Below are 25,277 nucleotides of genomic sequence, written 5' to 3' on the forward strand. Positions count from 1 at the left end.
TATTTAGAAATTTCTTACCGGTGATCATTTGTATTCCTTGACTTCTTTTTACAGTAGTGGATAGTCTGGATTGTTACACCAACTAGTATAGCCAGTCCTATTCCAGGCAATGCTGCTACTAAAATCAGGTCCAGAGTATTCCAGAGCTGGTCACATTTGGTCCCCATGTACCAATAATTTCCCCACCGGCCTCTGAAATTTGGACATCTTGATAGAGATAATAAAAATAGAAAAAGCTCACAAATTAGAGAAATAAAAACAAATTGTTTCCCCTGAAAGAATCCAATCTTTCATTGTTACTAAACCATAAGTTTTCCCTTTAAGGCCCTCAAGAGATTTCTATTGTACTATTTTTCCACTTGAGCAAACATGCTAAAATGTACAGGTTTGAACACATTGAATTAGCATGCAGAAGGTGGTCAGGATTTCCCAACCATTGGCTAATGAAGATGTGGTACTTAGAAGTGAAAAAAAAGTCTCACCCAGAATGGCTGTCTCAACACTGCTTTTAAAACTATCCACATTTTGTCCATTGCTCATGCCTCTATTCACTCTGGCTACTTCAGTTCTATGACTGCTATGAAAAGAGTTTGAAGTGGTCTAATCTACTAGTTCTGTAACTGCAGCTGGGTGTTCCCTTGACCAACTCCTACAGTGATGAATGCAGGTTAACAGCCTGACTATGCCACTCGACAGCAAATACAAGAAGAAACATGAGAAGGTGAGAATAGACTGTCTGCCAGCAAAATCTGCCTGTTTCCATCTTTCCCATGACTCCAGATCTTCCTCCTCTATTTTAAAGAAATAAATGACTCATACATAAACTTCTTGTGTTTTTATAAAGCCTGACACTTTGCCAGATAACCTGAGTGTGGTTCTCTGGTGCCTAGATTGAACTGGCATAGCACACACCCACATAGAAATGTCTATGGGTTTGTGGAAAGGAAAAATGTGACTTCTCACCATCCTCAATTAGAGTGACTAATGGTGAGGTTAGTTCATGTAGTGTCTTTAGAGATTACTTCATTATCTCCTGTAGAATTGATAAAGGATTACCCAGTTTAACAGTGAATATCAGATCCTAAGTAAACTAAACCTGGTTTGTATTGTTCCAATACATTGGGTACTGTCATGGATGACATGAAGGGATTGATTAGATGATTACTGTAATCTTTTATAGCTCTGATACTCTAGGCTTCTATAATAAAGTGCAGCTACCAGCTTCAAATAGGTAGTAATCTACTCAATGGGACATGGCTTCTAATATGTAATATAATGTAATTCATTTAAGCAAGTTAAAATATGTTTGAAAAATATGTCTTATAAACTCTCACGGATTTCTTCCTAGAAAAAAAGACTTTTTCAAGAGTGTATTTCTTGTTTAATTTAGGACTGAGTCACAAAAGGAATTATATATAAAACAGTAACAGTTCATTCATTTATTCAACAACATTTATTGGGTTCGTACCATGTACCAAGTACTGTGCCAGGCATTTGAGATAGACCAGTAAATAAAACAAAGATCCATGTTCTCAAGCATCTTAAAATGTAGGAAAGGAAGACAGACAACAAAAATAAGCATCATTAGTAAATTATCTAGAATGTTTAAAGGTGATAAGTGCTAAGGAATAAAGAAAAAGTAGAGCAGGGTAAGGGGGATTAGCAATTTGGGGGGGCAGGATAGTAGGACAGGTTGCAGTGATATAATAGGTTAGTAAAGGGCAGGCCTTATTGAGAAGATAATATTTGAAGAAAGACTGAAGGAGGTGAGGGCGTTAGACACAGGTTTATTTGGGGAGAAGAGCATTCCAAGAAGCAGGAACAGCAAGTACAAAGGTTCTAAAGCAGGATGGAATGTGCCTACATGTCTGAGGATCACAGGAAAATCAGTGTGGTTGAAGCAGAGTAAGGGAGTAGGGTAGAAGATAAGGCCAAAGAAAGAAGGAGACCAGATCACAAAAGTCCTTATAGCTCATTGTAAGGACTTTAACTTTTATACTGAGTGAAATGAGGAATAGTTACAGGATTTTGAGGAGTGACATGATCTAGGTTGTTTTACAAGGATCGCTCTGTTTTCTACAGTATTGAAAAACAGACTATAGGGGACAAAGGTAGAAGCAGGGAGAAAGGTCACAAAGCTGTTCAGTAATCTAGGTAAGAGATGACCAGAGTAATTTAGACCAGAATGATAACAGTGGGGGTGAGGATAAAAGATGGTTGATTTCTGCTTATCTTTTTAAAGGTAGAACCAGCAGGATTTCCTGATAGACAAGGAGGAGAGTGTGCAAGAAAAAGAGGACTGAAGGATGACTTTAAGTTTTTTGGCATAAGCAAATGAAAGGATGGAGTTGTCATCAACTGAGATGGGAAAGACTGTGTAGAAAGAACATTTTGGGGTGGGAGTGATGGGAGTTGGGGAGTTCAGTTTTGTACTTGCTGATTTTGAAAGGAGTATTAGATATCCAAGTAGAAATGTTGAGTAGGCAGTTGTACCTCTAAGTCTGGAGGTATGAATTTTCCCAGTTGGATGGTATTTAAAGACATGAGACTGGATGAGATCACCAAGGGAGGAGGTACAGATAAAGAAGATGAAGGACTAAATCCTCGGACACTCCAACATTAAGTAGGTGGGGACAAGAGAAGAGATTAGCAAAAGTAATTCAGAAGTGGGCAGTGAAGCAGAAGAAAAAAATAAAAACAGGAGAGAGGGATATCCTGGAAGCTAAGTGAAAATTCAAGGAAGAGAGATTTATCAACTGTGTTAATTGCTGCTGTTAGGTAAAGTAAGATGAAGAATGAGAATTGACCATTGAGCTTAACATCATAGTGGCTAGGGAGAAGAAATGAACTGACTTTGCGGGAGCACATTTCTGAACCAGTTACTTTACGAGGAATTTTAAGTATTTTATCTTACTTAATTCTCATAGCAATCCTGGGAGGTACGTAATTTTTTTCTATCATAAATGGAAAATAAAGCCGTTATATAAAAATACACTTAAAATATAGTTTAGATTCTTTTTCCTCAGAAACCAGTAAGTATGTGAGAAATGTGAATATTGGTTGAGAGATACATTAACTGTTCCAAGTAAAAATAGTCAAACGCATAGAAGCAGAGAATAGAATAGTGGTTTTCAGGGGCTGGGGGTGGAAATAGGGAATTATTTCTCAATGGGTATGAAGTTTCAGTTGTGCATGATGAGTAAGTTCTAGAGTCTGTTGTACAACATAGTACATATAGTTTATAATACGGAATTGTGCACTTTAAAATATGTTAAGAGGATAGGGGATTGGAGACAAGGTGGTGGAGAAGAAGGACCTTGAGCTCACCTCCTCTCACAAACACACCAAAATCACAACTAACTGCTGAACAATCATCGATTAAAAAGATTGGAACCTACCAAAAAAGATATTCTGTTAATACATCCAAAGACATAAAGAAGACCACAACAAGATAGTAGGAAGGGTGCACTTGGGATATAATCAAATCCCATACAACCTGGGTTGGCAACTCACAAACTGGAGAATAATGATATTGCAGAAGTTCTTCCACAGGAGTGAGAGCTCTGAGCACCACATCAGGCTCCCCAGCTTAGGGGTCCAGCATCAGGAGGAACAGCCCCCAGAGCATTTAGCTTTGAAGGTTAGTGGGGCTTCATTGCAGGAGCTCCACAGGACTGGGGGAAACAAAGACTCCGCTCTTAGAGGGTGCACACAAGGTCTATCACACACTGAGACCCAGGCAAAAGCACTGACTTCATAGGAGCCTTGGCCTGACCTACCTGCTGGTCTTGGAGGGTCTCCTGGGGAGGTTAGGGGCAGCGGTGGCTCTCTCTGGGGTCATAAGAAGTGGTGGACATATCGAGGACTGTTCATCTATATGAACTCTTGCTGGGGGTTGACAGCAAGACCCTTGCTCGAGTCATTAGCACCAAGACCTGGCCCCACCTAACAGCTTGTAGGCTCCAGCTGGGACACCTCAGGCCAAACAACCAACAGGGTGGGAACAAAGACCCGCTTGTCAGCAGAGAGGCAGCCCAAAGACTTCCTCACCCCACAACTACCTCTAGACACTTCCCTTGACACAGCCCTGCCCACCAGAGGGTCAAGACCCAGATCCACCCACCAGGGGGCAGACACCAGAAGCAAGAAAACTGTCATATCAGAGCCTGTGGAACTGAGTCTGCAAACATGGGTCAGAACTTATCCTGGGACCAGCTGGTCCCTGACCCTTGGGTGACAAGAGGAGAGTGTACTGCTTGGACACATAGGACATCCCCTACAGAGGGCCAATTCTCCAAGATCGAGAAACGTAACTAACTTACTACATACATAAAAACACAAATAGAATTTATAAAAAATGAGACAGCAAAGGAATATGTTCCAGATGAAGGAACAAGATAAAACCCCAGAAGAACAACTAAGTGACATGGAGATAGGCAATGTACACAAGAAAGAGTTCAGAGTAATGATTGTAAAGATGATCCAAGAACTCAAGAAAAGAATGGATACACAGAGTGAGAAGTTACAAGATGTTTTTAAGAAAGAGTTAAAATATTTTAAGAGGATAGATCTCGTGTTGTGTTCTTATTAAACAAAGAAAAAAAAAGGTGGGGTGGGGGGGAAGCAAGCAAGGAAGAAAGTAAAGATACCACAAAAGAACACAAGAAAATTTTTGGAGTTGATGGATATGTTTAGTGCCTTGGTTGTGATGATGATATCACTGGTGTATGCATACGGTCAAACTCATCCAGATATAAACATTAAATGTGTGCAATTTTTGTAGAGCAATTATATCTCAATAAAACAGCAATACCAAAAAAAGATTTGCATCCTGTTTAAATATACTGAGGTACTGATTCTCATTTTGATGAGTGATGGACATAGGGGGTCAGAGTTAATTGAATTTTTTTTTTTTTTTTTTTTTGCGGTAGGCGGGCCTCTCACTGTTGTGGCCTCTCCTGTTGCGGAGCACAGGCTCCGGATGCGCAGGCTCAGCGGCCATGGCTCACGGGCCCAGCCACTCCGCGGCATGTGGGATCTTCCCGGACCAGGGCACGAACCCGTGTCCCCTGAATTGGCAGGCGGACTCTCAACCACTGTGCCACCGGGAAGCCCATAATTGAATTTTTTAAAAATATAAAATGATCTTAAATAAGCTTTATTCTATTTGTATCAATGTAAAATGTAGTTCTTTTAAACAAAACATGACTGAAAAATTAAAAAGCGTGTATCATGCATGTGTTCTTAATTTGGCCAATTTTCTTAAATTGTTTATCTTTAAACATATTTTAAATTTGGCTTTTGTTCATTCATTATTTGAATGAAATATTTGGAACATCTGTGCATGTACGTGTGTGTGTGACAGAGATCTGCCTGGAGGGGTGTGGGTGGTGGTGATGGTATATATATCCTGACAATTTCAGCAATGCCATTAAAATGTTTTAAGAACTTAAAAATAATGATCATACCATTTAATTTGATATGTTCAATTATAATTTGTTAGTGCCTAACTCTTATTAACAATGTCAAAATAACTGACTCAAACTGTGTGGTGCTAATATATTTAGTAATAAAAATGATCCCTTGTCATTAGGTAGACATTCAAAGAACCTGACAGATACATATATACACAGGCACACCAAGTCCAGAGCAGTTATGCTCCACATTGAGATCTACCAGTAAAATAGGTTGAAGTAATTTGTTTGAATCAACTTGGTGGAGAAAAACTTTAAAATAGGCATAATGTCAATGTGATGTGGCAATTAACAATTGTAAAGACTTGTAAAAGAAATGAGGTACATAATTATAATAAGGATTAGGAAGACAGGTAAAAGGTAATTAGCTTTTAGCCAAAATTTTGATTACATGCCTCCAGAATTCCTCCAACTAAGAGTTTACAAATAACATTAAAATTGTCAGATGACTTATATATGTTTCTTCATTGCCGTATTATATTTACTTCCTACTCCTTGGATGTAATTTTGCAATCTGGTTTGTATTCTCATCTCAGTCTTGGAATATTCTCAAAGATTATAACCAACAACTCCTAAATGCTAAATCCAATGGATTTTTAAAATCACTTTTTATCTTTTTCAATATTTTTCCAATATTTTGCACTATTGAATTACTGATTCATTCAACAAACCCTTGCAGAACGTCTTCTATACGACAAGCATTGTGCTAGGTGCTGGAGATAAATAAAACTAAATTTTTGTCCTTGTGGTGCTTTCAAAAAGGAAACATACACCCTACATTCATAGGCAGAACACTCTATGACAAAAGGAACACAGCAAGATCCTTTTTGACCCACCTCCTACAGAAATGGAAATAAAAACAAAAATAAACAAATGGGACCTAATGAAACTTAAAAGCTTTTGCACAGCAAAGGAAACCATAAACAAGACCAAAAGACAACCCCCAGAATGGGAGAAAATATTTGCAAGTGAAGCAACTGACAAAGGATTAATCTCCAAAATATACAAGTAGCTCATGCAGCTAAATATCAAAAAACAAAAAACCCAATTCAAAAATGGGCAGAAGACCTAAATAGACATTTCTCCAAAGAAGATATACAGATTGCCAACAAACACATGAAAGGATGCTCAACATCACTTATCATTAGAGAAGTGCAAATCAAAAGCACAATGAGGTTTCACCTCACACCGGTCAGAATGACCATCATCAAAAAATCTACAAACAGGGCTTCACTGGTGGTGCAGTGGTTGGGAGCCCGCCTGCCGATGCAGGGGACACGGGTTTTTTCCCCGGTCCGGGAGGACCCCACATGCCGTGGAGCAGCTGGGCCCATGAGCCATGGCCGCTGAGCCTGCACATCCGCAGAGTGTGCTCCGTAAAGGGAGAGGCCACAACAGTGAGAGGCCCGTGTACTGAAAAAAAAAAAATCTACAAACAATAAATGCTGGAGAGGGTGTGGAGAAAAGGGAACCCTCTTACACTGTTGGTGGGAATGTAAATTGTTACAGCCACTAAGGAGAACCGTATGGAGGTTCCTTAAAAAACTAAAAATAGAACTACCATATGACCCAGCAATCCCACTACTGGGCATAGACCCTGAGAAAACCATAACTCAAAAAGAGTCATGTACCCCAATGTTTGTTGCAGCACTATTTAAAATAGCCAGGACATGGAAGCAACCTAAGTGTCCATCGACAGATGAATGGATAAAGAAGATGTGGCACATATATATATATATAATGGAATATTACTCAGCCATAAAAAGGAATGAAATTGAGTTATTTGTAGGGAGGTGGATGGACCTAGAGTCTGTCATACAGAGTGAAGTAAGTCAGAAAGAGAAAAACAAATACCATATGCTAACACATATATATGGAATCTTAAAAAAAAAAAGGTTCTGATGAACCTAGGGGCAGGACAGGAATAAAGACACAGACGTAGAGAATGGACTTGAGGACATGGGAAGGGGGAAGGGTAAGCTGGGACAAAGCGAGAGAGTGGCATGGACATATATACATGACCAAATGTAAAATAGATAGCTAGTGGGAAGCAACCACATAGCACAGGGAGGTCAGCTGGGTGCTTTGTGATGACCTAGAGGGGTGGGATAGGGAGGGTGGGAGGGAGGCGCAAGAGGGAAGGGATATGGGGATATATGTGTACATATAGCTGATTCACTTTGTTATACAGCAGAAACTAACACAACAATGTAAAGCAATTATACTCCAATAAAGATGTTTTAAAAAAATAAAATAAAATTGAGAGGAAAGACACCCAGAAATTGCAGTAGAGTAGTTTAAGTGCTATGTTAGAAATATGATGGAGCTTACTCTTGAAGGTTAAGTAGGAATTCACCAGGGGAAGAAGAGCTGTGATGAGAGGAGGGAGGGTGAATGAACAGTAATAGGGAGAAGTTGTAGTATATGTCAACGTCCAAAGGTGAGAGAGAAAATAGTGCACTTGAAGAACTGCAAATACTGTTATTCAGTATATCTAGAGCATGGTGTGCAAACTAGTCACATTTCTCCAAACACAAAATTCTCTCAAACCTCAGGTCCCTTTGCCTACCCCTGGTTTTCTTACTATCAGTTTAAGAGGCAGGGACCCAGGAAAACCTTTCACTATTGCCCCGTCCCCACCTATCCTCTCTTTCTCTCACTTATGAATGCTTTCTTATTCTTGTGTTATGTTTTTTCCTAGGTCTCCTTCTATTTTTTGCTCAAATACTCTCATATTTTTGATTAGAGCAAAGTAGAAAATCTGCCTAAATTCATATCAAAGAATACACACTTTTATAAAAAGCAAACCTGGAAACAAAGGAGGGAACCACAGTACATTTAAGATATTTCTTGATTTACAAAAAAACTTTATTTACACATAACATGTCAGGATTATTGCTATTGCATAACATGAGGCACACCTTAAGTTCTTCTTCTTTAGAACAGCAAAATAGTTTATTCATGAGTATATATAACTAATCTATTAAAAGTCTGTCTGAGGAAAGCTCTTTTGAATGATGCTAATCTCTTAAAGTTAATAAAATTGTCTCAGTTAATCTTTTAAATTTTATTATATTGTTTTTAGAACAGTAGATTAAACTGTTTTAGGGAATCTACAATAACTGTGTTATATGTGTAGGGGTTATTTCTGATTAAAATATTTTAAAAGAAGTGTTGCATTGTTGAATATAACAAACAAAAACAAAGTGCATTATTACTTACAGTATATTGTACTTTGCTTTTACAACACACATAACCACTTACTTGCAAAAAGGCTCTCCATCTTTGCATGCACAAACAATATTCTCTGGACAGAAATGTATTATATTCCCTGGACAATCATCAAAGTCAGTCACAGATGTACAATTGGCTGTAAATAACAACATTCAAAAATCCCTCAACAATATAGAACAAATGTTTCAAACTTAGCTAATACACATGTGAAAAGTTCTACATGTTAGAAAAACTACATGTTAAAGAATCTTAAAACATAAAAATGAAAATAACTTTGTTGTACTTCGAAAATGTTCAAATACCATACTTTCAAGTACCAGTCTCCAAAAATCAAGATGAACAACACAAGTGATTTCATTCTGTTATTTTGTACCTGATGGATTTTTACAACATGGCTTTAAAAACAGTCACTACACGCCATTATAGCTTAAAGGCTATCTAACATTTGAAATAAAGTTCTTTTGTACTAAATTTGAGAATCATCTCTGGCTAAGGGAAGACATAACAATATATCCAAAGATAGGATCAACATACATCCTGGTTTGCAAGGACAGTTTCAGTTTATGCCTTTTGTCCTGGAATAAATATTAATACTTCTCTCTTCACTTTCAAAGTGTTCTGGTTGAGACAGGTAGATTAATTACCCTACTAGTAGGTCACTGGGGGTGGCAGACACCTCAGCCCCAATCCTTGATGATTTTCTGATATTTCTAAGGTTACCCTGGAGAGTCATTCTGTCAATGATATGGCTGCAGTACCCCTTCCAGAAATCTGGACTCAGAAAAGGTTTTCTAGAGTCTGAAAATCAGTGAGTAGGAACATTTATCTGGAGTCACAGGACCTATAAACATGCACAGAAACTGTAATTTCAAGAAAGGGAAAACTATTTTGACCCTCCACCAGCCTAAACACAAAGAAGAGATTCTATAAGCATGAGACTTCAGATTGCCCAAGTCCCAAGGTTAGAGGTGACAGGAAAGAAGGGAAAACAGCTCCAATAAGATCAGGTCTATAGAATCCAAAAGAAAACTGTTTGCCCTTTGGAGAGCATATTTTTTCCTAATGTAAAATATGACACATTGATTTTGCTACATAAACATATTTTTTTAAATAAATGAAAGGGTGACATCAGAAAAATACAGTACTTTAAAACAGTTTCTTCGAATCTGGAAACCATTTCAATTGACCAAAATGCACAACTGACCATCTAAGTACCAACTAACATTGCAAAACTCCCTCACCAGAATTAGTGAGTCAAATGGTACTGCTTGGAGAAATTTCAACAGGCAATATTTTGAAAAAGAATTGTACTTCTGGTCTCAGCAAAGATGTTAGGCCATTTTATAGACCAATATGATTATATAATTTATTTCTTTGGATATCTCTTTCCTTTTATAGGGATTCACATGGTTTATATTATGTCAAGTAAGTACCTGTTTGTATTGGACATGTTAACAGAGCGAAATTTTTCTGAAAAATAAAGTATAACCTTATATATTCTAAGAAACAAGGTGTTAAATATAAATAGCCTAAAACAATCACTAATATTGATGCAAGTAAACATTTTAGTTGGTAGTCCATAGAATTTTTCATATTTATCTTAGATACCAGAGACAAACATGTCAGCTTCAAGATAAAACAATTATTTATCCCTTCTAAGAATAAATATCTTTTAAAAGAACCAGATACTTTCAGGTTTGTGAATTTTTAACAATAGAACCTTTGCTTAGAGTTCTGTTTAGTCCCTTAGGCTACCTACTGCAGCCTTGATTCCTCCTCTGATTAATATCTAATGAATTCTTTACATCTTCAACCTATGGAAATAAAGCAATTAAAAAATTTCTTACGTTGTGCACAATGTACAGTCAGAACACAGCAGGAAATGAAGAAAATTCGAGTCAATATAAACATGCAATCCACCATCGTGAGAGTAAGACAGAAATACAAACAGTCCTCACAGCAGCACTTGGTTACTGCAATTATGAGAAAAGATCAGCAAACAGAGACTGTGAGTGGTTAATATAGGAGATAAGTGAGCATGGATTTTGAACTTTCTCCTCCACCCTGTGTAAATTACTAGATAACTTTTTCATTGTACACTTGTTGGTTCCTCACATCTATAGTTCCTATATATAGAACACACATGACTTGTTTGTGAGTTGTATACTGCTTGTGTTTAGTCACAGGAATTTGTTACTTGTAAAAGTTATTTGTTCATCTTTGTACTAGGTTTCATCATGTTTTATTATTTGCCAAAAAATCCCCCACATCTTATGCATGAAATATACTGCTATGAATGCAGTTTTCAACCCTGTGCAAATCAGAGATCTCTGACCTTATAGCCACCAGGACTGCTAAACAATAATCTGAGGATATCATTGAGTATCATTGGCAAGGAGAAGAGATGAAGAAAAAGTAAGGAAAAAAAAGCAAGTGGAAAAAGACAGAAAGAGTGAAACAGAGGTAAGGAGAGTTGCCAGGAAGAGAAAATAAGGAGGAGACAGGGAAGGAAGTATTAGGCAGGGCAACAGACACAGATGTAATCCAGCTGGGACACCAGACTTTCGTTAAGATTCATTCTCTCTCACTCTCTCTCTCTCCCTCTCCCTCTGTCTTTCTTTCTCTCTCCCTCAAGTCTACATTTGCCAGGATGTCACTTCACATTCTGCTAATATTCCCTACCATATATTTTCCATTTAGGTCATTTTGATAAGTTGTTAACCTTCTACCCACTGTGTATCTCAAATTCTACTACTTCCCTTACTTATTGGCAAATATATTTTATGTACTATTTCCTGCTTGGAATATGTGCATTTTGTACTTTATTCTCCACTCCTTCTTCCTGGAAACCAATAAAATGGAAGTTTCATGAGAATGAGAATTCCAGGGTGATTCATGCCACCTGTTAATGCAAATAATTTTTTATCTACCTGGCCACCTTGACCTACTATAATTTATTTGTTTCCAGTAACTATATCTCATTTGAAAAATAATCTCCTTGTTTTAGAATACTTAGAGCAGTAAAATAGGTACTTCATGGTATTAGTACAATATTATGAGACTATATATACCAATCTTTGAAAAATGAGAATTTTTAATTTATTTCTATTATCATGAGAACCAAGTCCTTATTTGAGTGTTTAGTAAGAAATAAGATACAAAGGGTTATGAACCACAGAAGGTAGTAGAATCTAACTCTATGTAACCTCTATCAGAATTCCCTTCACAAAATTACACTGGCCTTTGAGATGAATCTCAGCTTCTCTTGGTTCAGAATTTATAGATTACTATTGCCCCTAAAGTGCTCTGCTTAAACATTCTGGTGACAGGTAACTCAGACGCTCTGGAAGCAGCCAGCTCTGTCAGAAGTATTAGTCCTATTAAACCAAAGTCTACTCTCCTGAAACTTCCAGTCAATACGGAGCAAATTCACCATGGACCACTGAAAGACCTGTCATATGGTGAGACTTCAGAAGCACAGTGGCAGACAAGTTGTGGGAAGAGAATATTTCAGCTAACTTATTTACTACGGGTGTAGTTAATGTCCCCCTTTTCATCTCTATCCTTTCTAAGACATTAAGATTTTTTTGTACTGAAAGGAATAATGAGTGACAGTAACACTTTTAATGATAATGATAACAACTCATACGTTGGTTCTCAACTTCTCTTACCTACTTAAGGACTCTGCTCAGCAATGCTTCCCTCTCTCTTCTGCATTAGAATTTTTGGTTCTCCATTGTATCATTCCCATCAATAAACGTGCTCTCATGCCAAGCATCTCAAAAACAAACAAAAATCCCTTGACCTTACATCTTCCTCCAGGTATGTTCCTTTACTCCCATTAACAGCAAAATTCCTCAAAGGAGATGTCTAGACTTGTTATCTCCAATTTTTCTTCCACTTTGTCTTGAACCCACTTCAGTCAAACTTTCTTCTCACTATTCCACTAAAACTTCTCCTAGCATGCTCACCAGTGATTACCATGATGCTAAATACAATGGCCAATTCTCAACTTACATGACTTATTTTGGTGACCATGTGTTCCAGTTTGCCCAGGATAGTCATGGTTTTAGCCGGTTCTACCCATATGATTATTAATACTGTTATCTGTCACTCTCATAAGTGTCCCATTTTGATCACCCCACCATACCTATTTGACACAGTTGCTTACTCTTTATTTCTTGAAAAACTTTCTTTACTTGGGTTCCAGGACATCCCTCTCTTTTGCTTTTCTTCTTAGTTTTCTGGCCATTCCTTCGGAGTTGTCTCTGTTGGCTTGTTAATTTCTTAACCCAGGTCTATAGCTAAACCTCTTCTCTTTTCTATCTCACTTCATAGGAGATATCATCTCACCCCAGGCAAATGACTCCTGCATTTCTATCTCTACCCCAAACCACTCAGAACTCCAGACTCAAATATCCAACAACCTACCTGACATTTCCACTTTGTTGTGTAATAGGTGTCTCAAACTTATTTCCAAAAGCCCCTTCTGATCTTTCCCCTTAAACCAACCCCTCAAAGTCTTACAATAGACTAAGATTGTACATACTCTAACCATATATCCTTCTAATTGCTTCCTTATTTACTGAGCTTCAAACTACTACACTGGCCTCCTTACTGTTATTCCAAAATGTTAGGCACTCTCCTTCTCTGGGAGTATGTACTTGTTCCCTCAGCCTGGAATGCTCCAACTCCAAATATCCAAAAATTTCATTCTTTCATTCTTTCAAGTTTCTGCTAAATGTCAACTTTTAAGTGAGACCTTCCCTGGCCACCCTAATTTAATTTTGCATCACCTCCACAACAACAGCTCTTCCAAATCTCCTTCCCTGTTTTATGTTTTTTCATAACAGTTATAACCATCTGACATTCTATACATTTTGCTAGCTGATTATTTCTGTCTCCCTCAATTAAAAGGTAAGATTTATGAAGACAAGGATGATATTTAAGCAGAGACTTAAAGGAATTAATGGAGGAGTCACGTGGTTTTCTACCTGAAGGGCATTCTGGGCAAAGGGAACAGGATGACATCATGTTACCAAACCAAACTTGGGTTCACTTGCTTGCGTGCAGTAAAGCCAATCTACTGACATCGGGTTGTGGTGAAGGAAAGTGCAGTATTTATTGCAGGGTGCCAAGCAAGGAGTCTAGGGCAGCTAGTGCTTAAAAGACCCAAACTTTCTGAAGGTTTTCAGGGAAAGGTTTATAAAGACAGGGTGAGGGAGTGGGGTTGTGGGGTGTGTGATGGGCTCATGGACAGTCTTCTGATAGGTTGGTGGTGAGGTAATCAGGAGTCAACATCATCAACCTTCTGGTTCCAACCGGTCTGGGGCAGCATACGGTTAACTTCTTCTACCTGGTGGGGCTTTCAGTATCTGCAAAACAGCTCAAAAGACATGGCTCAGAATACTATCTATAGTAGGGGTCCCCAACCCCCGGGCCACGGCCTGTTAGGAACCAGGCCACACAGCAGGAGGTGAGCAGCAGGTGAGCAAGCAAAGTTTCATCTGCTGCTCCCCATCTCTCCCCATCGCTCGCATTACCGCCTGAACCATATCCCGCATCCCCATCCATGGAAAAACTGTCTTCCATGGAACAGGTCCCTGGTGCCTAAAAGGTTGAGGAGCACTGATCTATAGCCCTTGAGGAGGAACTAAATATCCTTGACTTTGTTTAATGGCTAAACTATTATTATTTTGTCTTGCTTGACTGTTTTCCTTTCTTTCTGCATTTTCTCACTTCTCTGATTAAATGTACTCTTTGGAACTCGAGGAAGCTTAGGAGGCTACAGTTTTTCTACAGACAAGAGGCAGGTGGAGGACATGGAGGGGTACTGTTCTGAGAAGGCTCCATCGGGTCCTGCTCAGTTACAATTATATGACTTAAGTTTTTAAAAGCATCACATTGGCTACTGATAAAATACTTTAAGGGTAAAGGGTAGAAGCAGGGGGACAGTAGAAAGCTATCATGGCCTTCTGGTTTCAGCTCCCATACATGAAGAGCTTGTAAGTCGTCACTCCCATCCTTACAGCAAGGAAAAGGCTGAACAAACTGAAGATCAGTGATTTTCGTAGACCCATCAGAGAATTGAGGTCACAGGCCAAGTCATTGCCCCCAAAACTAGAGTGACAGGTGAACATAGAAAATAAAAGTCCAGATTGTCTTATCTGGAATAGAAGCCACTGGAGCCAGTAACTGGTAGAAACACTTAAATGCTAATTGAAGAATTGCTGGAGGCTGAGCATCGACCAGCTGGAGAGTTAAAAAACTCCTGGGGCCCGGTCTAGGGGGTGGGCACACTTTCATTAATTTTAACTCCAGGAGTCCCACCAGATTCTCATGGTGAAGATCAGATGAAAATTTCTCATATTTTGGGCAGGTGGAGGGGAAAAGTAACCACACTGAAATATGACCAGAGGAAAATAACCACTTTGAAATGTCCATAGAGTTCTTTTCTCTGTAACAAAGCCCTGCCCTCAAGGGAAACTACTTTACCAGAGCCTTATCTGACTTAAGGGAAGGGCATTTAGGCAACTCCAGCCCACTATAGTTTTCCTTTTTCAGATACAAGAGGTGAAAAAAAACTAAGAAATACTTCTGAAAGTCACAGCCCAAGGACTCAGGTCCACTAACAAAGTGAGATCTAATCACAAGAGTGTAGAATGCTTCCCCTCCCCAATACCTTACTGCCACATCAACAGGGTTGCAGTATAATAACAGTGGATTACAACTGAGAGAGCTACAAGTCACAGACTTTATTTAAGGAGTCTCTAGGAAAATCCAAAGACAATAGGAGGCAAAAACAAGGACAGTAGAGGACATTTTAGCCACTGACACCACAACTATAGCAAACAGTAAGTACAGCCTAACTCCAGCTAAACATAATACCTCACACTAAATGTCGACCTACATTAGCTCCTTCTACCTCATACATTATATCCATTTTTCAAAAAAAAAAATTTAGCATGCTAAAAAACATGCTAGAAAGCAGGGAAAAGAAAGTCTGAAAAGCAAACCAAACCAAGTATCAGAACCAGACTCAGATATGGCAGAGATTTCAGAATTATCAAATTGGAGATTTAAAATTATCATGATTCATATGCTAAACCTTCTAATGGAAAAAGTGGACAGCATGGAGGAATAGATGGGTAAGGTAAGCAGAAAAATAGATGCTGTAAGACAGTGTCAAATGAAATGCTGCAAAGCAAAACACTGTAACAGAAATGAAGGACACGTTTAATGGGCTTATTATTAGACTGGACATGGCTGGGGAAAGAATCTGAGCTAGAAAATATGTCAATAGAGAAAGAGAGAGAGGGAGAGACCTCCATCAAGCTCATTGCCCCTTCAGTTATCACTATTTCTTTCTTCATAGTACACCTAGTTGGAAGAGTCACACTCATTCATTGCTTCTACTCCTTCACTTCTTATCCATTCCTCAGCCTATTGCAGTTTGATTCCACTTCCTTCATTTTACTGAAATCGAAACTGTACTCAATAAGTTTATATACAACCTAATTGTTGGTAAATCCAGTGGGTACTTTACAATCTTTATCTCCTGTGAACATTTACAGCATCTGACACTGGTGACCACTCCCTTCTGGAAACTCTCTGCTCCCTTGGCCTCTGTGACGTCACTATCTTTCTGACTTTCCCCATACCTTTATGGCAATTCTTTTCAATCTTCTTCAGGTGCTTCTCTTCTTCCATTTAGTTTATATACATTGGTACTCCTTAGGACTCTATCATTGGGGTTTTAATCTTCTCACCTTCTATACTGTTTATTGAGTAACCTCGCTGTGATTGTGTCCTCAAATACCATGTCTTTGAAAGTAGGTCTAAATCTATCTCCAGCCCAGATGTTGAACTGCTAACTGAATATCTTTGCTTGGAAATTTCAAAGATAACTCAAGTTTGATTATGGCTGAACCCATAATTTTGCTTCCTTGCCTGCTCCTTTCCCTTCCTATTTGCCATGTTTCATTAAACTGTACTCTTATCCATCTACTCACTAAAGCCCCAAACTAGGGATCTTCCTATGACCTACCATCTCCCTCATCCTCACATGTAGTCAGTCACCAAGTCTTCTCACTTCTATCTTCTAAAGAATTCTTGAATGTGTCCCTTTCCCCCCATCTCCACAGCTTTACTTCAGAACCTCATTTTTTTTCCTTAAATCTAGATTAAAGTAACAAACTCTCAACTGGTTTTGGCTCTTTCCTCTTTTCATTAGATTTATCTCTAAAACACAAAACTTGTCACTGTTTTGCTTAAGTTTCTTCGATGGCTTTCAGTCACTTCTGGATAAAGCCAAACTCCTTAGCAAAGTCATACCAAGTTCTTTCAAGATCTGGCTCCCCCGATCTCTTCAACTTCATGTATTGCTACTCCTCCTTCCCTCACACTCTAATCATTGAACAAGTTGCAGATTTCTGGAATCTTTCTTGCTTTTTGTTATCTCCAGACTTTCATAAAGGCTTCTTTTACTACCTGGAATACACCCCCTCTCCTTTAATATGAATAAGCCCTATTTCTCAACTGTAACTTAGCTCAGAATGTCACTTCCTCCAAAAAGCCTTACTTGACCCTTCAGTTTGAAACAGATGTTCTTTTCATCTGCTCCTTTGCCAGCCTCTGCATATCTCTAGCACAGCACTTACACCGACTTTTTATCTATCTATCTATCATCTATCTATCTCTCCAAGAATACTGAAAACTTTGAGAGCAGAGATTTATCTTATTCATCTTTGCCTCCTCAGAGCCTAATGTAATATCTGTCTGACATAAAGTAGATGATCAATAAAGTTTTATGAATAAATGCTTAACTGAATGAATGCTTTTCCCCTTTATTCAATCTAATCTCCAAATTTCTACATTCTCCTTCACTCATTTCTTCCCTTTCTTATAAGCCAAACATTTCTCTTTTTTGATTTAATGTCTTAAAGACTTCTGTCTTGAAGTGTTCCACTGGGAGAAAACTTTGTGTGTTTGTGTGTGTGTGTATATACATATACACATATATATTCAAAGTACTTTTATGTTGTTATTACTGAAACAGAATACTCATTCATTAGAGTTCATATACTTTTTGAGTTTTAATTCTGAGCACGGAAGAAATATTTGCTCCCGGTACAAGCTTATTTTATTTACTTCAAGAGCTCCCTAAAATATCTATTTCTTCAGTTTATTTTTGTGTAATGCAAGGAGATTAATTTACTCTTTTCCATATAAGGTAATATACATACAGCATTTGCTTCATCATCATTTATAATTATAGAAAACAGGAGGAATTAAAATAATTTATTCATGCAAAAGAGTTATGTAACTACTAAATGGCAATGCAAGACAATGATATAAAATGGCATGGGTTGAAAAAATTCAGTAACAATTCAGTTTTTTTTGTTTGTTTGTTTTTTAGTATCAGTTTTTCTGTTATTTGCCAACAGGATATGGAGGAAATTAAGATCATTAGATCACAAAATGTTAAAACTGTAAGCTGCTTTGTTTTACAAATGGTGAGAATGAGGTTCAGGGAAGTTAATGCCTTCAATCTAATCCCACAGTTTAGATTAGGGGCTAATGTGAACTAACATTTCTGTTTTCAGACCTGATACTATGAATAATAATAATAAAACCTACAGTTGTATAGTGTTTTAAAGTGTTTTTTTTTTTTTTTTTTTTTGGCGGTACGCGGACCTCTCACTGTTGTGGCCTCTCCCGTTGCAGAGCACAGGCTCCAGATGCGCAGGCTCAGGGGCCATGGCTCACGGGCCCAGCCGCTCCGCAGCATGTGGGATCTTCCCGGACCGGGGCATGAACCCGTTTCCCTTGCATCGGCAGGCGGACTCTCAACCACTGCGCCACCAGGGAAGCCCTGCTTTAAAGTTTAAAAAGTACTTTCAGATGCATTATCCTCTTTGATCCTCAAAACCATCTTTAAGGTAAGGCAAATATTATCCCCAATTTATAGATGAGAAAGCAGGTGGTGGTGGAGGAAGGGCTTAAAGAGATTAAATAACCTCTCAAATTTATATAACTAGTAAAGATGTAGAGCTGGGACTAGGATTCAAGTCCTTTAGCTCTAAATCACACAATAAATCACAATAAACTAAATAGGAATCTGAATCAGCAAGTTAGTAACAAAAATTAATTCGCTTTTTAATTTAATTTTATCTTCTCCTTTTGGTAAAATACCTCACTAAAGAATTATAAAATGTCAGACTTTGAGGAAGTTGAGTTGATAAATTAAAATACTCCCTGAGTCCGTTTTCCAAAGTTTCACAGTAATTTTGAACCTTGATTCATGAGTCATTTTAACTATGGTGAATACTTTCCTATAATGGTATATATCAGCTTAAAATAATCAGCAGGGTGAAATTTGTAATGAGAGGAATAAAGGTCATCATTGGATATTTCAACCTCTGGAGGTTTGCTCAAGTCTTGGGCAACTTATTAGGTACCTAGCCCTGTCCTAGGCCCTGAAGAGATTTTTTAGACCAGGAGCAACACAGGATTACAATGAGTGAAGCATACTTAAATCGCTTAAACTACATCATGGGTCAAGCAATTCTTTCCCTTCAGAGTTCACTAAGAACCTTGAGCAGGCAGTTCACAATTTTTGAAAAAAATCACACATACAAATTTAAGGCATTGCTCAGCAATGGATCACATATTCGGTGAGGTCTTCAATGGAATAATTCAAGAATGAATTGACTGGAATGTGGAAGGACAGTTTTAGTATTGCAAGTTTCACGGCATTGATACATTGCAAAGAAAACTTACAGTTTGCTAGTAAAAAGACTTGAAAAGTACTTGAGCATTCAAACACGGTTTTGGGTTTTTTTTCCTACAAGATATATAGATATAGATATAGATATAGATAGATATACATATGGTTTTTCATCTGAAATCTGTACATTGCCTGTTATGTTACTGTAGATGTTTGGTTAAGCAAATTCCTATGGGCTCATTACAGATTGACTTTGAGATAAGTTCTCAAGTGTGCAGAGTTCAGAAATGTTATCTACCATTTACATAAGCCAGTGGGCAATTCTCCATTCTTTTTTCTCTTCCTACACACAGGCACACAAACTTTCCTGTTTTTCTACCTTCAAATGGAAGGAAGAAAAATCATGCTTCAGATTAATGCAATACAGGGGTCTTTTTGCTTTTGCCTTCATTTTTGCCTGGCCAACTCTTAATCAGTTTCTTCCCAAGGAAGATACCTACTTTTCCACGTTAAAAGAAAACCCAACAAATTATTGGGTTACCCTGTGCTGCTCTCTCATAGCACCCTTTGATTCTTCTTCACAGTATGTATCACACCTTTTTCTCTAGGCAGATAGATATAATTTAATGTCTGTGTCCCCCAGGGACCATGCTGGCTTTGTGCACCAGTGTATTCCCAGTGCATAAAGTGATGTCTGCCACATAGGTGCTCAGTACATATTTGTTTAATGAACAAAGTGGAGAAGAAAGTTGGCATTTATTGAACACCTGGTCCTATGCTAGACACTTTCACATAACTCACATTTATTCTTTATAACAGTTTTGTGAGGAAGGTACTATTAGCACATTTATAAGAGGATGAAAGTCAGAGAGACTAAACAATTTTTCTAACATCACAGCATTATTAACTGGCAGTGTCAGGATTCAAACTGAGGATCCTCTGACTTGAAAGCTAGTGCTCTCACTCTACCATATTGCTTCTTTTTTTATTTTAAATTGAGATGTAATTGACATACAACATTGTGTAAATTATATATCACAACATGATCACTACAGGAGTGTTAGCTAACACCTCTATCATGTCACATAATTATCCTTTCATTTTTTTGTTGAGAACAGTTAAGATCTAGTCTCTTAGCAACTTTAAAATTTATAATAGAGTTTTGTTGTCTATAATCACTATGCTGTGCATTAGATTTCCAGAACTTATTTACCTATTAGTTGCAAGTTTTTACCCTTAAACAACATCTCCCCACGTCCCCCATCTCCAAGCCTTTACTACATTGCTTCAGTGTCTGTCTAGTGTGACTTCTCCATTGACTCAGTGACGTAAAGGATGTACTAGCAAGCCATATTTAAAAGAAACAGAAGGAAGGAATAAGGTAAATATTTGAAGCTAAATACTTTCACTTTCATTCCCAAATATCTAAATATCACAGAGAAAGTTGGATTACAAACAACTATCCAAATACATTTTTGTAGAGTAGCATATTGATAAATTATGGCATCAGTAACACAGCCCTGAACTTTTAAAAACATATTTTATTTTGGGTGTTTTTTAAATTTAAAAGGTAATATGTCTACAAATAAGAAATGCTGTAGGGTGTGTGGAGAAAAGGGAACCCTCCTACACTGTTGGTGAGAATGTAAATTAGTGTAGCCACTATGGAGAACAGTATGGAGGTTCCTTAAAAAACTAAAAATAGAGCTACCATATGATCCAGCAATCCCACTTGTGGGCATATATTCAGAGAAAAACATAATTCGAAAAGATACATGCAACCCAATATTCATAGCAGTGCTATTTACAATAGCCAAGACATGGAAGCAGCCTAAGTTTCCATCAACAGATGAATGGATAAAGATGTGGTACATATATACAATAGAATATTACTCAGCCATAAAAAGGAACGAAATAGTGCCATTTGCAGCAACACAGATGGACCTAGAGATTATCATACTAAGTGAAGTAAATCAGACAAAGAAAGACAAATATTATATGCTATTGCTTATATGTGGAATCTAAAAAATACAAATGAACTTATTTACAAAGCAGAAAGAGACTCACAGACATAGAAAACAAACTTATGGTTACCAAAGGGGATGGGGGATAAATTAGGAGTATGGGGTTAACAGATATGTACTACTATATATAAAACAGATAAACAACAAGGATTTACTGTATAGCACAGGGAACTGTATTCAATATTTTGTAATAACCTATAACGGAAAAAATATGAAAAACAATATGTATATATGTATATGTATAACTGAATCACTTTGCTGTACACCTGAAACTAATGCAATATTGCAAGTCAACTATACTCCAATAAAAAGGTAATATATACTCCTAATTTTAAAAAGTCAAACAATACAGAAGTGTATACAGTAAAACCCCAAATCCCTTACCTTCTCTCCCAATCCTACTCTCGGGCAGTAACCAGATTTGACAGTTTGATGTGTTGTGAACATGCCTTTTTTGTTTCTGAAAAATCATCTACACTTTCCATTAAAAACTGTTATGAAACTCATAATTGACAGTAATTACGACAGTGAGTCCAGATGTTGGTAAATGTTTTGCATTTAGTGTGCTTGTTCTTAGAGCACATCTTTGTAATAATTGAGATGCAGGGTTCAAAGGGCCATGCAAAGTTCATATAGTTCTTCCTACTTTAGGAAACCTGTTCTTTCACCTTCTTTTCTTTCTTTCATATAGTCATTCATTTATTTATTTACTCCAATATGTATTGAGTGCCTACTATATGTCTGGCACTGGGAATACAATCGTGAGCAAGACAGACGTGGTCCCTGCTCTCGTTACAGGTTAGAGGGAAGAGACAAATATACTATTTTAACTCAGGGTGATGAATAGTATGAGAGAATGTGCTTCTTAAACTTTAGTGCACAGCAGAATCACTTGGGATTCTGGCTAAATTGCAGGCTGGTCCTACACCAGACCCACTAATCTGGAGGGTGGATACTAAAAATTTGCATTTTAATAAGCTCCCAGGTGGTTCCAATGGGAGTGTTTTCTTTCTGCGACATATAGAGGAAGAAGGAGTGCAATAGGGAGTGAGTGGGGGGCAAGTTTGTTTAAAGGGAGTCAGGGAAGACCTCTGCAAACAGTATGTCTAAATTGAGACTTGAATGGTGAGTCGATATTAACTAGGCAATTGGAAGTTGGGGGTTGGGAAGTGGGTAAGTGCATAAGAACAGAGACTTGCCTGAATCTGAGAGGGAGCGGGCCTATACTCAGGAAATGAAAGAAGTTCAATATGGCTAAAGAACACAGTTTGAGGTGGGTAGGTAAATGGCAGGTGGGTAGCTGGGTAAGAACCCCCATGGAAAGGGTAGCTTGAGGTGATAACCAAGGTTGGTACCACAGGGATTGTTAACATTTAGAGGAAGTGTGGAGGAGGAAGAGGTCAAGAAGACTAACAAGGGCCATTCAATTATTTTCTGTCATATCCTTGGTCAATTAACTATCTCTTTTTTTCCATTTATACATATATCATTTTCTCTCTAAATATAAAAATAATCCCTTACATTTGTACCTTCTTATACATTTTTTTTCTTTTGAGTGGACCCTCACAACAAATCTGTGAGGTAGTTTGGGCAGGAATTATTATTTCCATTCTACATATGAGAAAACTACGGCTCATAGAAGTTAAATTTCTTAAGGCCTCAAAGTTGCTAAGAAACACAGAATTGATTCTTGAACTAGGATTTTTTATGTTTGTTATGATTTGTTTTGGTGTTTGTTGATGCCAAGTTCAATGTTCTTGTACTCTCTATTTCCCTATTTGAGGGTATTATGAATTCTGACTTTATCTTCCAAAATTCTATACATTCTAGCCAACTGAAAGCCATTACAAAGTTGAGCATATCATCACCAAACTAGTGATGATGGCACAGGGCCCAGGGCCAACTTAAGCAGGACCTATTCATTTTCATCCCTCTCTGTGACGGATAACTCTAAATTTTTTGTAACAGATAGGCTTGTAGAAGAAAAAAGAGTGTGTCTTAGAGTATATGTTGCAAAATCACCAGCATCTTTTGAGTACTTAACTAAGCACAATATTCATGGTAATAACCTTTTCTGTAACAGCCCAGGATATTACAGAAGATAGTTTACTGCTATGATTTTCAGTTTCAAAGTTCAAATGAAGCAGAGCTCTCTCATCAAACACCATTGACATAAACTCAGTTTCTGGAAATGTGCTTCCTTTAACTTTGCTTCCTTCTGTTTTGCATATTTCCTAATAACTCCAAAGAGAACTGAATTATCAATTTCATCAACTTTCTTATCCTTTTTGGTCTGCTTTCACCCCAGAATTATGTTCTTCTTAAGAGCTTCTAATTTTACCTTTCATTTTCTCCAAGAATATTACTTCTACACTAGAGGTGGAGAAAGACTGTCATTATTCCTGTTTTAGAGTTGGGATTTCCTTTTAAACTGGAGACATTTCAGGAAGACAATAACTAAGTGGTTAAAAGTTAGTAAGATTAGTGGGTACAATTAAGGGGAAGAGAAAATAAAATTTCTTTGGGGACATAGCTACAGTATCAGTCCACTGCCTCCACCATACACTGGAGGGAGAGGCTTTCCCAGAGAACTAGTTCAGGAGCAGGTATATTTGAAGAGACTAGAAAAGTAAGATTATAATAATATTTAATTGGGTTACTAGGCAGTTTAAAAGGAGTCTTTGAAGGGGAAAAAGCAGGATTTAAATTACATTAAATTTCTTAATAAGAATTAAAGCAAGGATAAGTTATTTCATAAATATTTCTTGAATTATTTTATTCTATTACTTGAATTTTTTTTATTTTTAGTCTTTTTTTCATTGAAGTATAGTGGTTCAGTTCCATATATATATATATATATATATATATATATATATATATATATATATACTTTTTCAGATTCTTTTCCATTATAGGTTATTACAAGATATTGAATATAGCTCCCTGTACTATATAGTATGTCCTTCTTGTTTATCTATTTTATATATGGTAGTGTGTATCTGTTAATCCCAAGTTCCTATATTATCCCTCCCCTGCTTTCCCCTTTGGTAACCATAAATTTGTTTTCTATGTCTGTGAGTCTCTTTCTGCTTTGTAAATAAGTTCATTTGTATCATTTGTAAAGATTCCACATATAAATGATATCAAATGATATTTTTCTTTGTCTGACTTACTTCACTTAGTATGATCATCTCTTGGTCCATCCATGTTACTGCAAATGGTATTATTTCATTCTTTTTATGGCTGAGTAGTATTACATTGTGTATATATATATCATATCTTCTTTATCCATTCATTTGTTGATGGCATTTAGGTTGCTTCCATGTCTTAGCTATTGTAAATAATGCGGCTATGAACACTGGGGTGCATGTATCTTTTCTAATTAGAGTTTTTGTCTTTTCCTGATATATGCCCAGGAGTAGGATTGCAGGATCATATGGTAGCTCTATTTTTAGTTTTTAAAGGAAATACCATACTATTTTCCATAGTGGCTGCACCAGTTTACTTGGATTTTTCCTTTTAGTCTTTTTAAAACTTGAAGTGTAGTTGAGTTACAATATTGTATTAGATTCAAGTGTACAGCATAGTGATGCAGTATTTTTGCAGATTATACTCCATTATGTTATTACAAGATCCTTTTAGTTTTTTATTCATTTAATTTAAAAATAAATTTATCCTGATTTTACTCTTTGTTATTAAAATAAAATGGAAAAACCCAGAAATTTTAGATATCATTAATTGCTACTAATGGTATCAAAACACTCTTTTTAAGGATAGCTTTACTCCACCAATTTCCTCTGATTCTCGTTAAGATAT

At 37.3% G+C, this 25,277-nt stretch overlaps 1 protein-coding gene across 6 annotated transcripts in view; it reads right to left on the reverse strand.

Moving 5' to 3' along the window:
- Nucleotides 1-25,277, reverse strand: part of APOOL (apolipoprotein O like) — a 229,086-nt gene that overhangs the window by 43,446 nt on the left and 160,363 nt on the right. For all 6 annotated transcript variants that reach the window (XM_067724588.1, XM_067724591.1, XM_067724590.1 and 3 more), the window contains 2 exons: nt 8,739-8,844; nt 19-207 (listed from right to left, as the gene is read on the reverse strand). In XM_067724588.1, coding sequence (XP_067580689.1) covers nt 19-207; nt 8,739-8,844 — 295 coding nt within the window. The remainder of the gene's footprint in view (nt 1-18; nt 208-8,738; nt 8,845-25,277) is intronic.

Source organism: Pseudorca crassidens, chromosome X (genome assembly GCF_039906515.1).
Source record: "Pseudorca crassidens isolate mPseCra1 chromosome X, mPseCra1.hap1, whole genome shotgun sequence".
Classification (NCBI taxonomy): Eukaryota; Metazoa; Chordata; class Mammalia; order Artiodactyla; family Delphinidae; genus Pseudorca; species Pseudorca crassidens.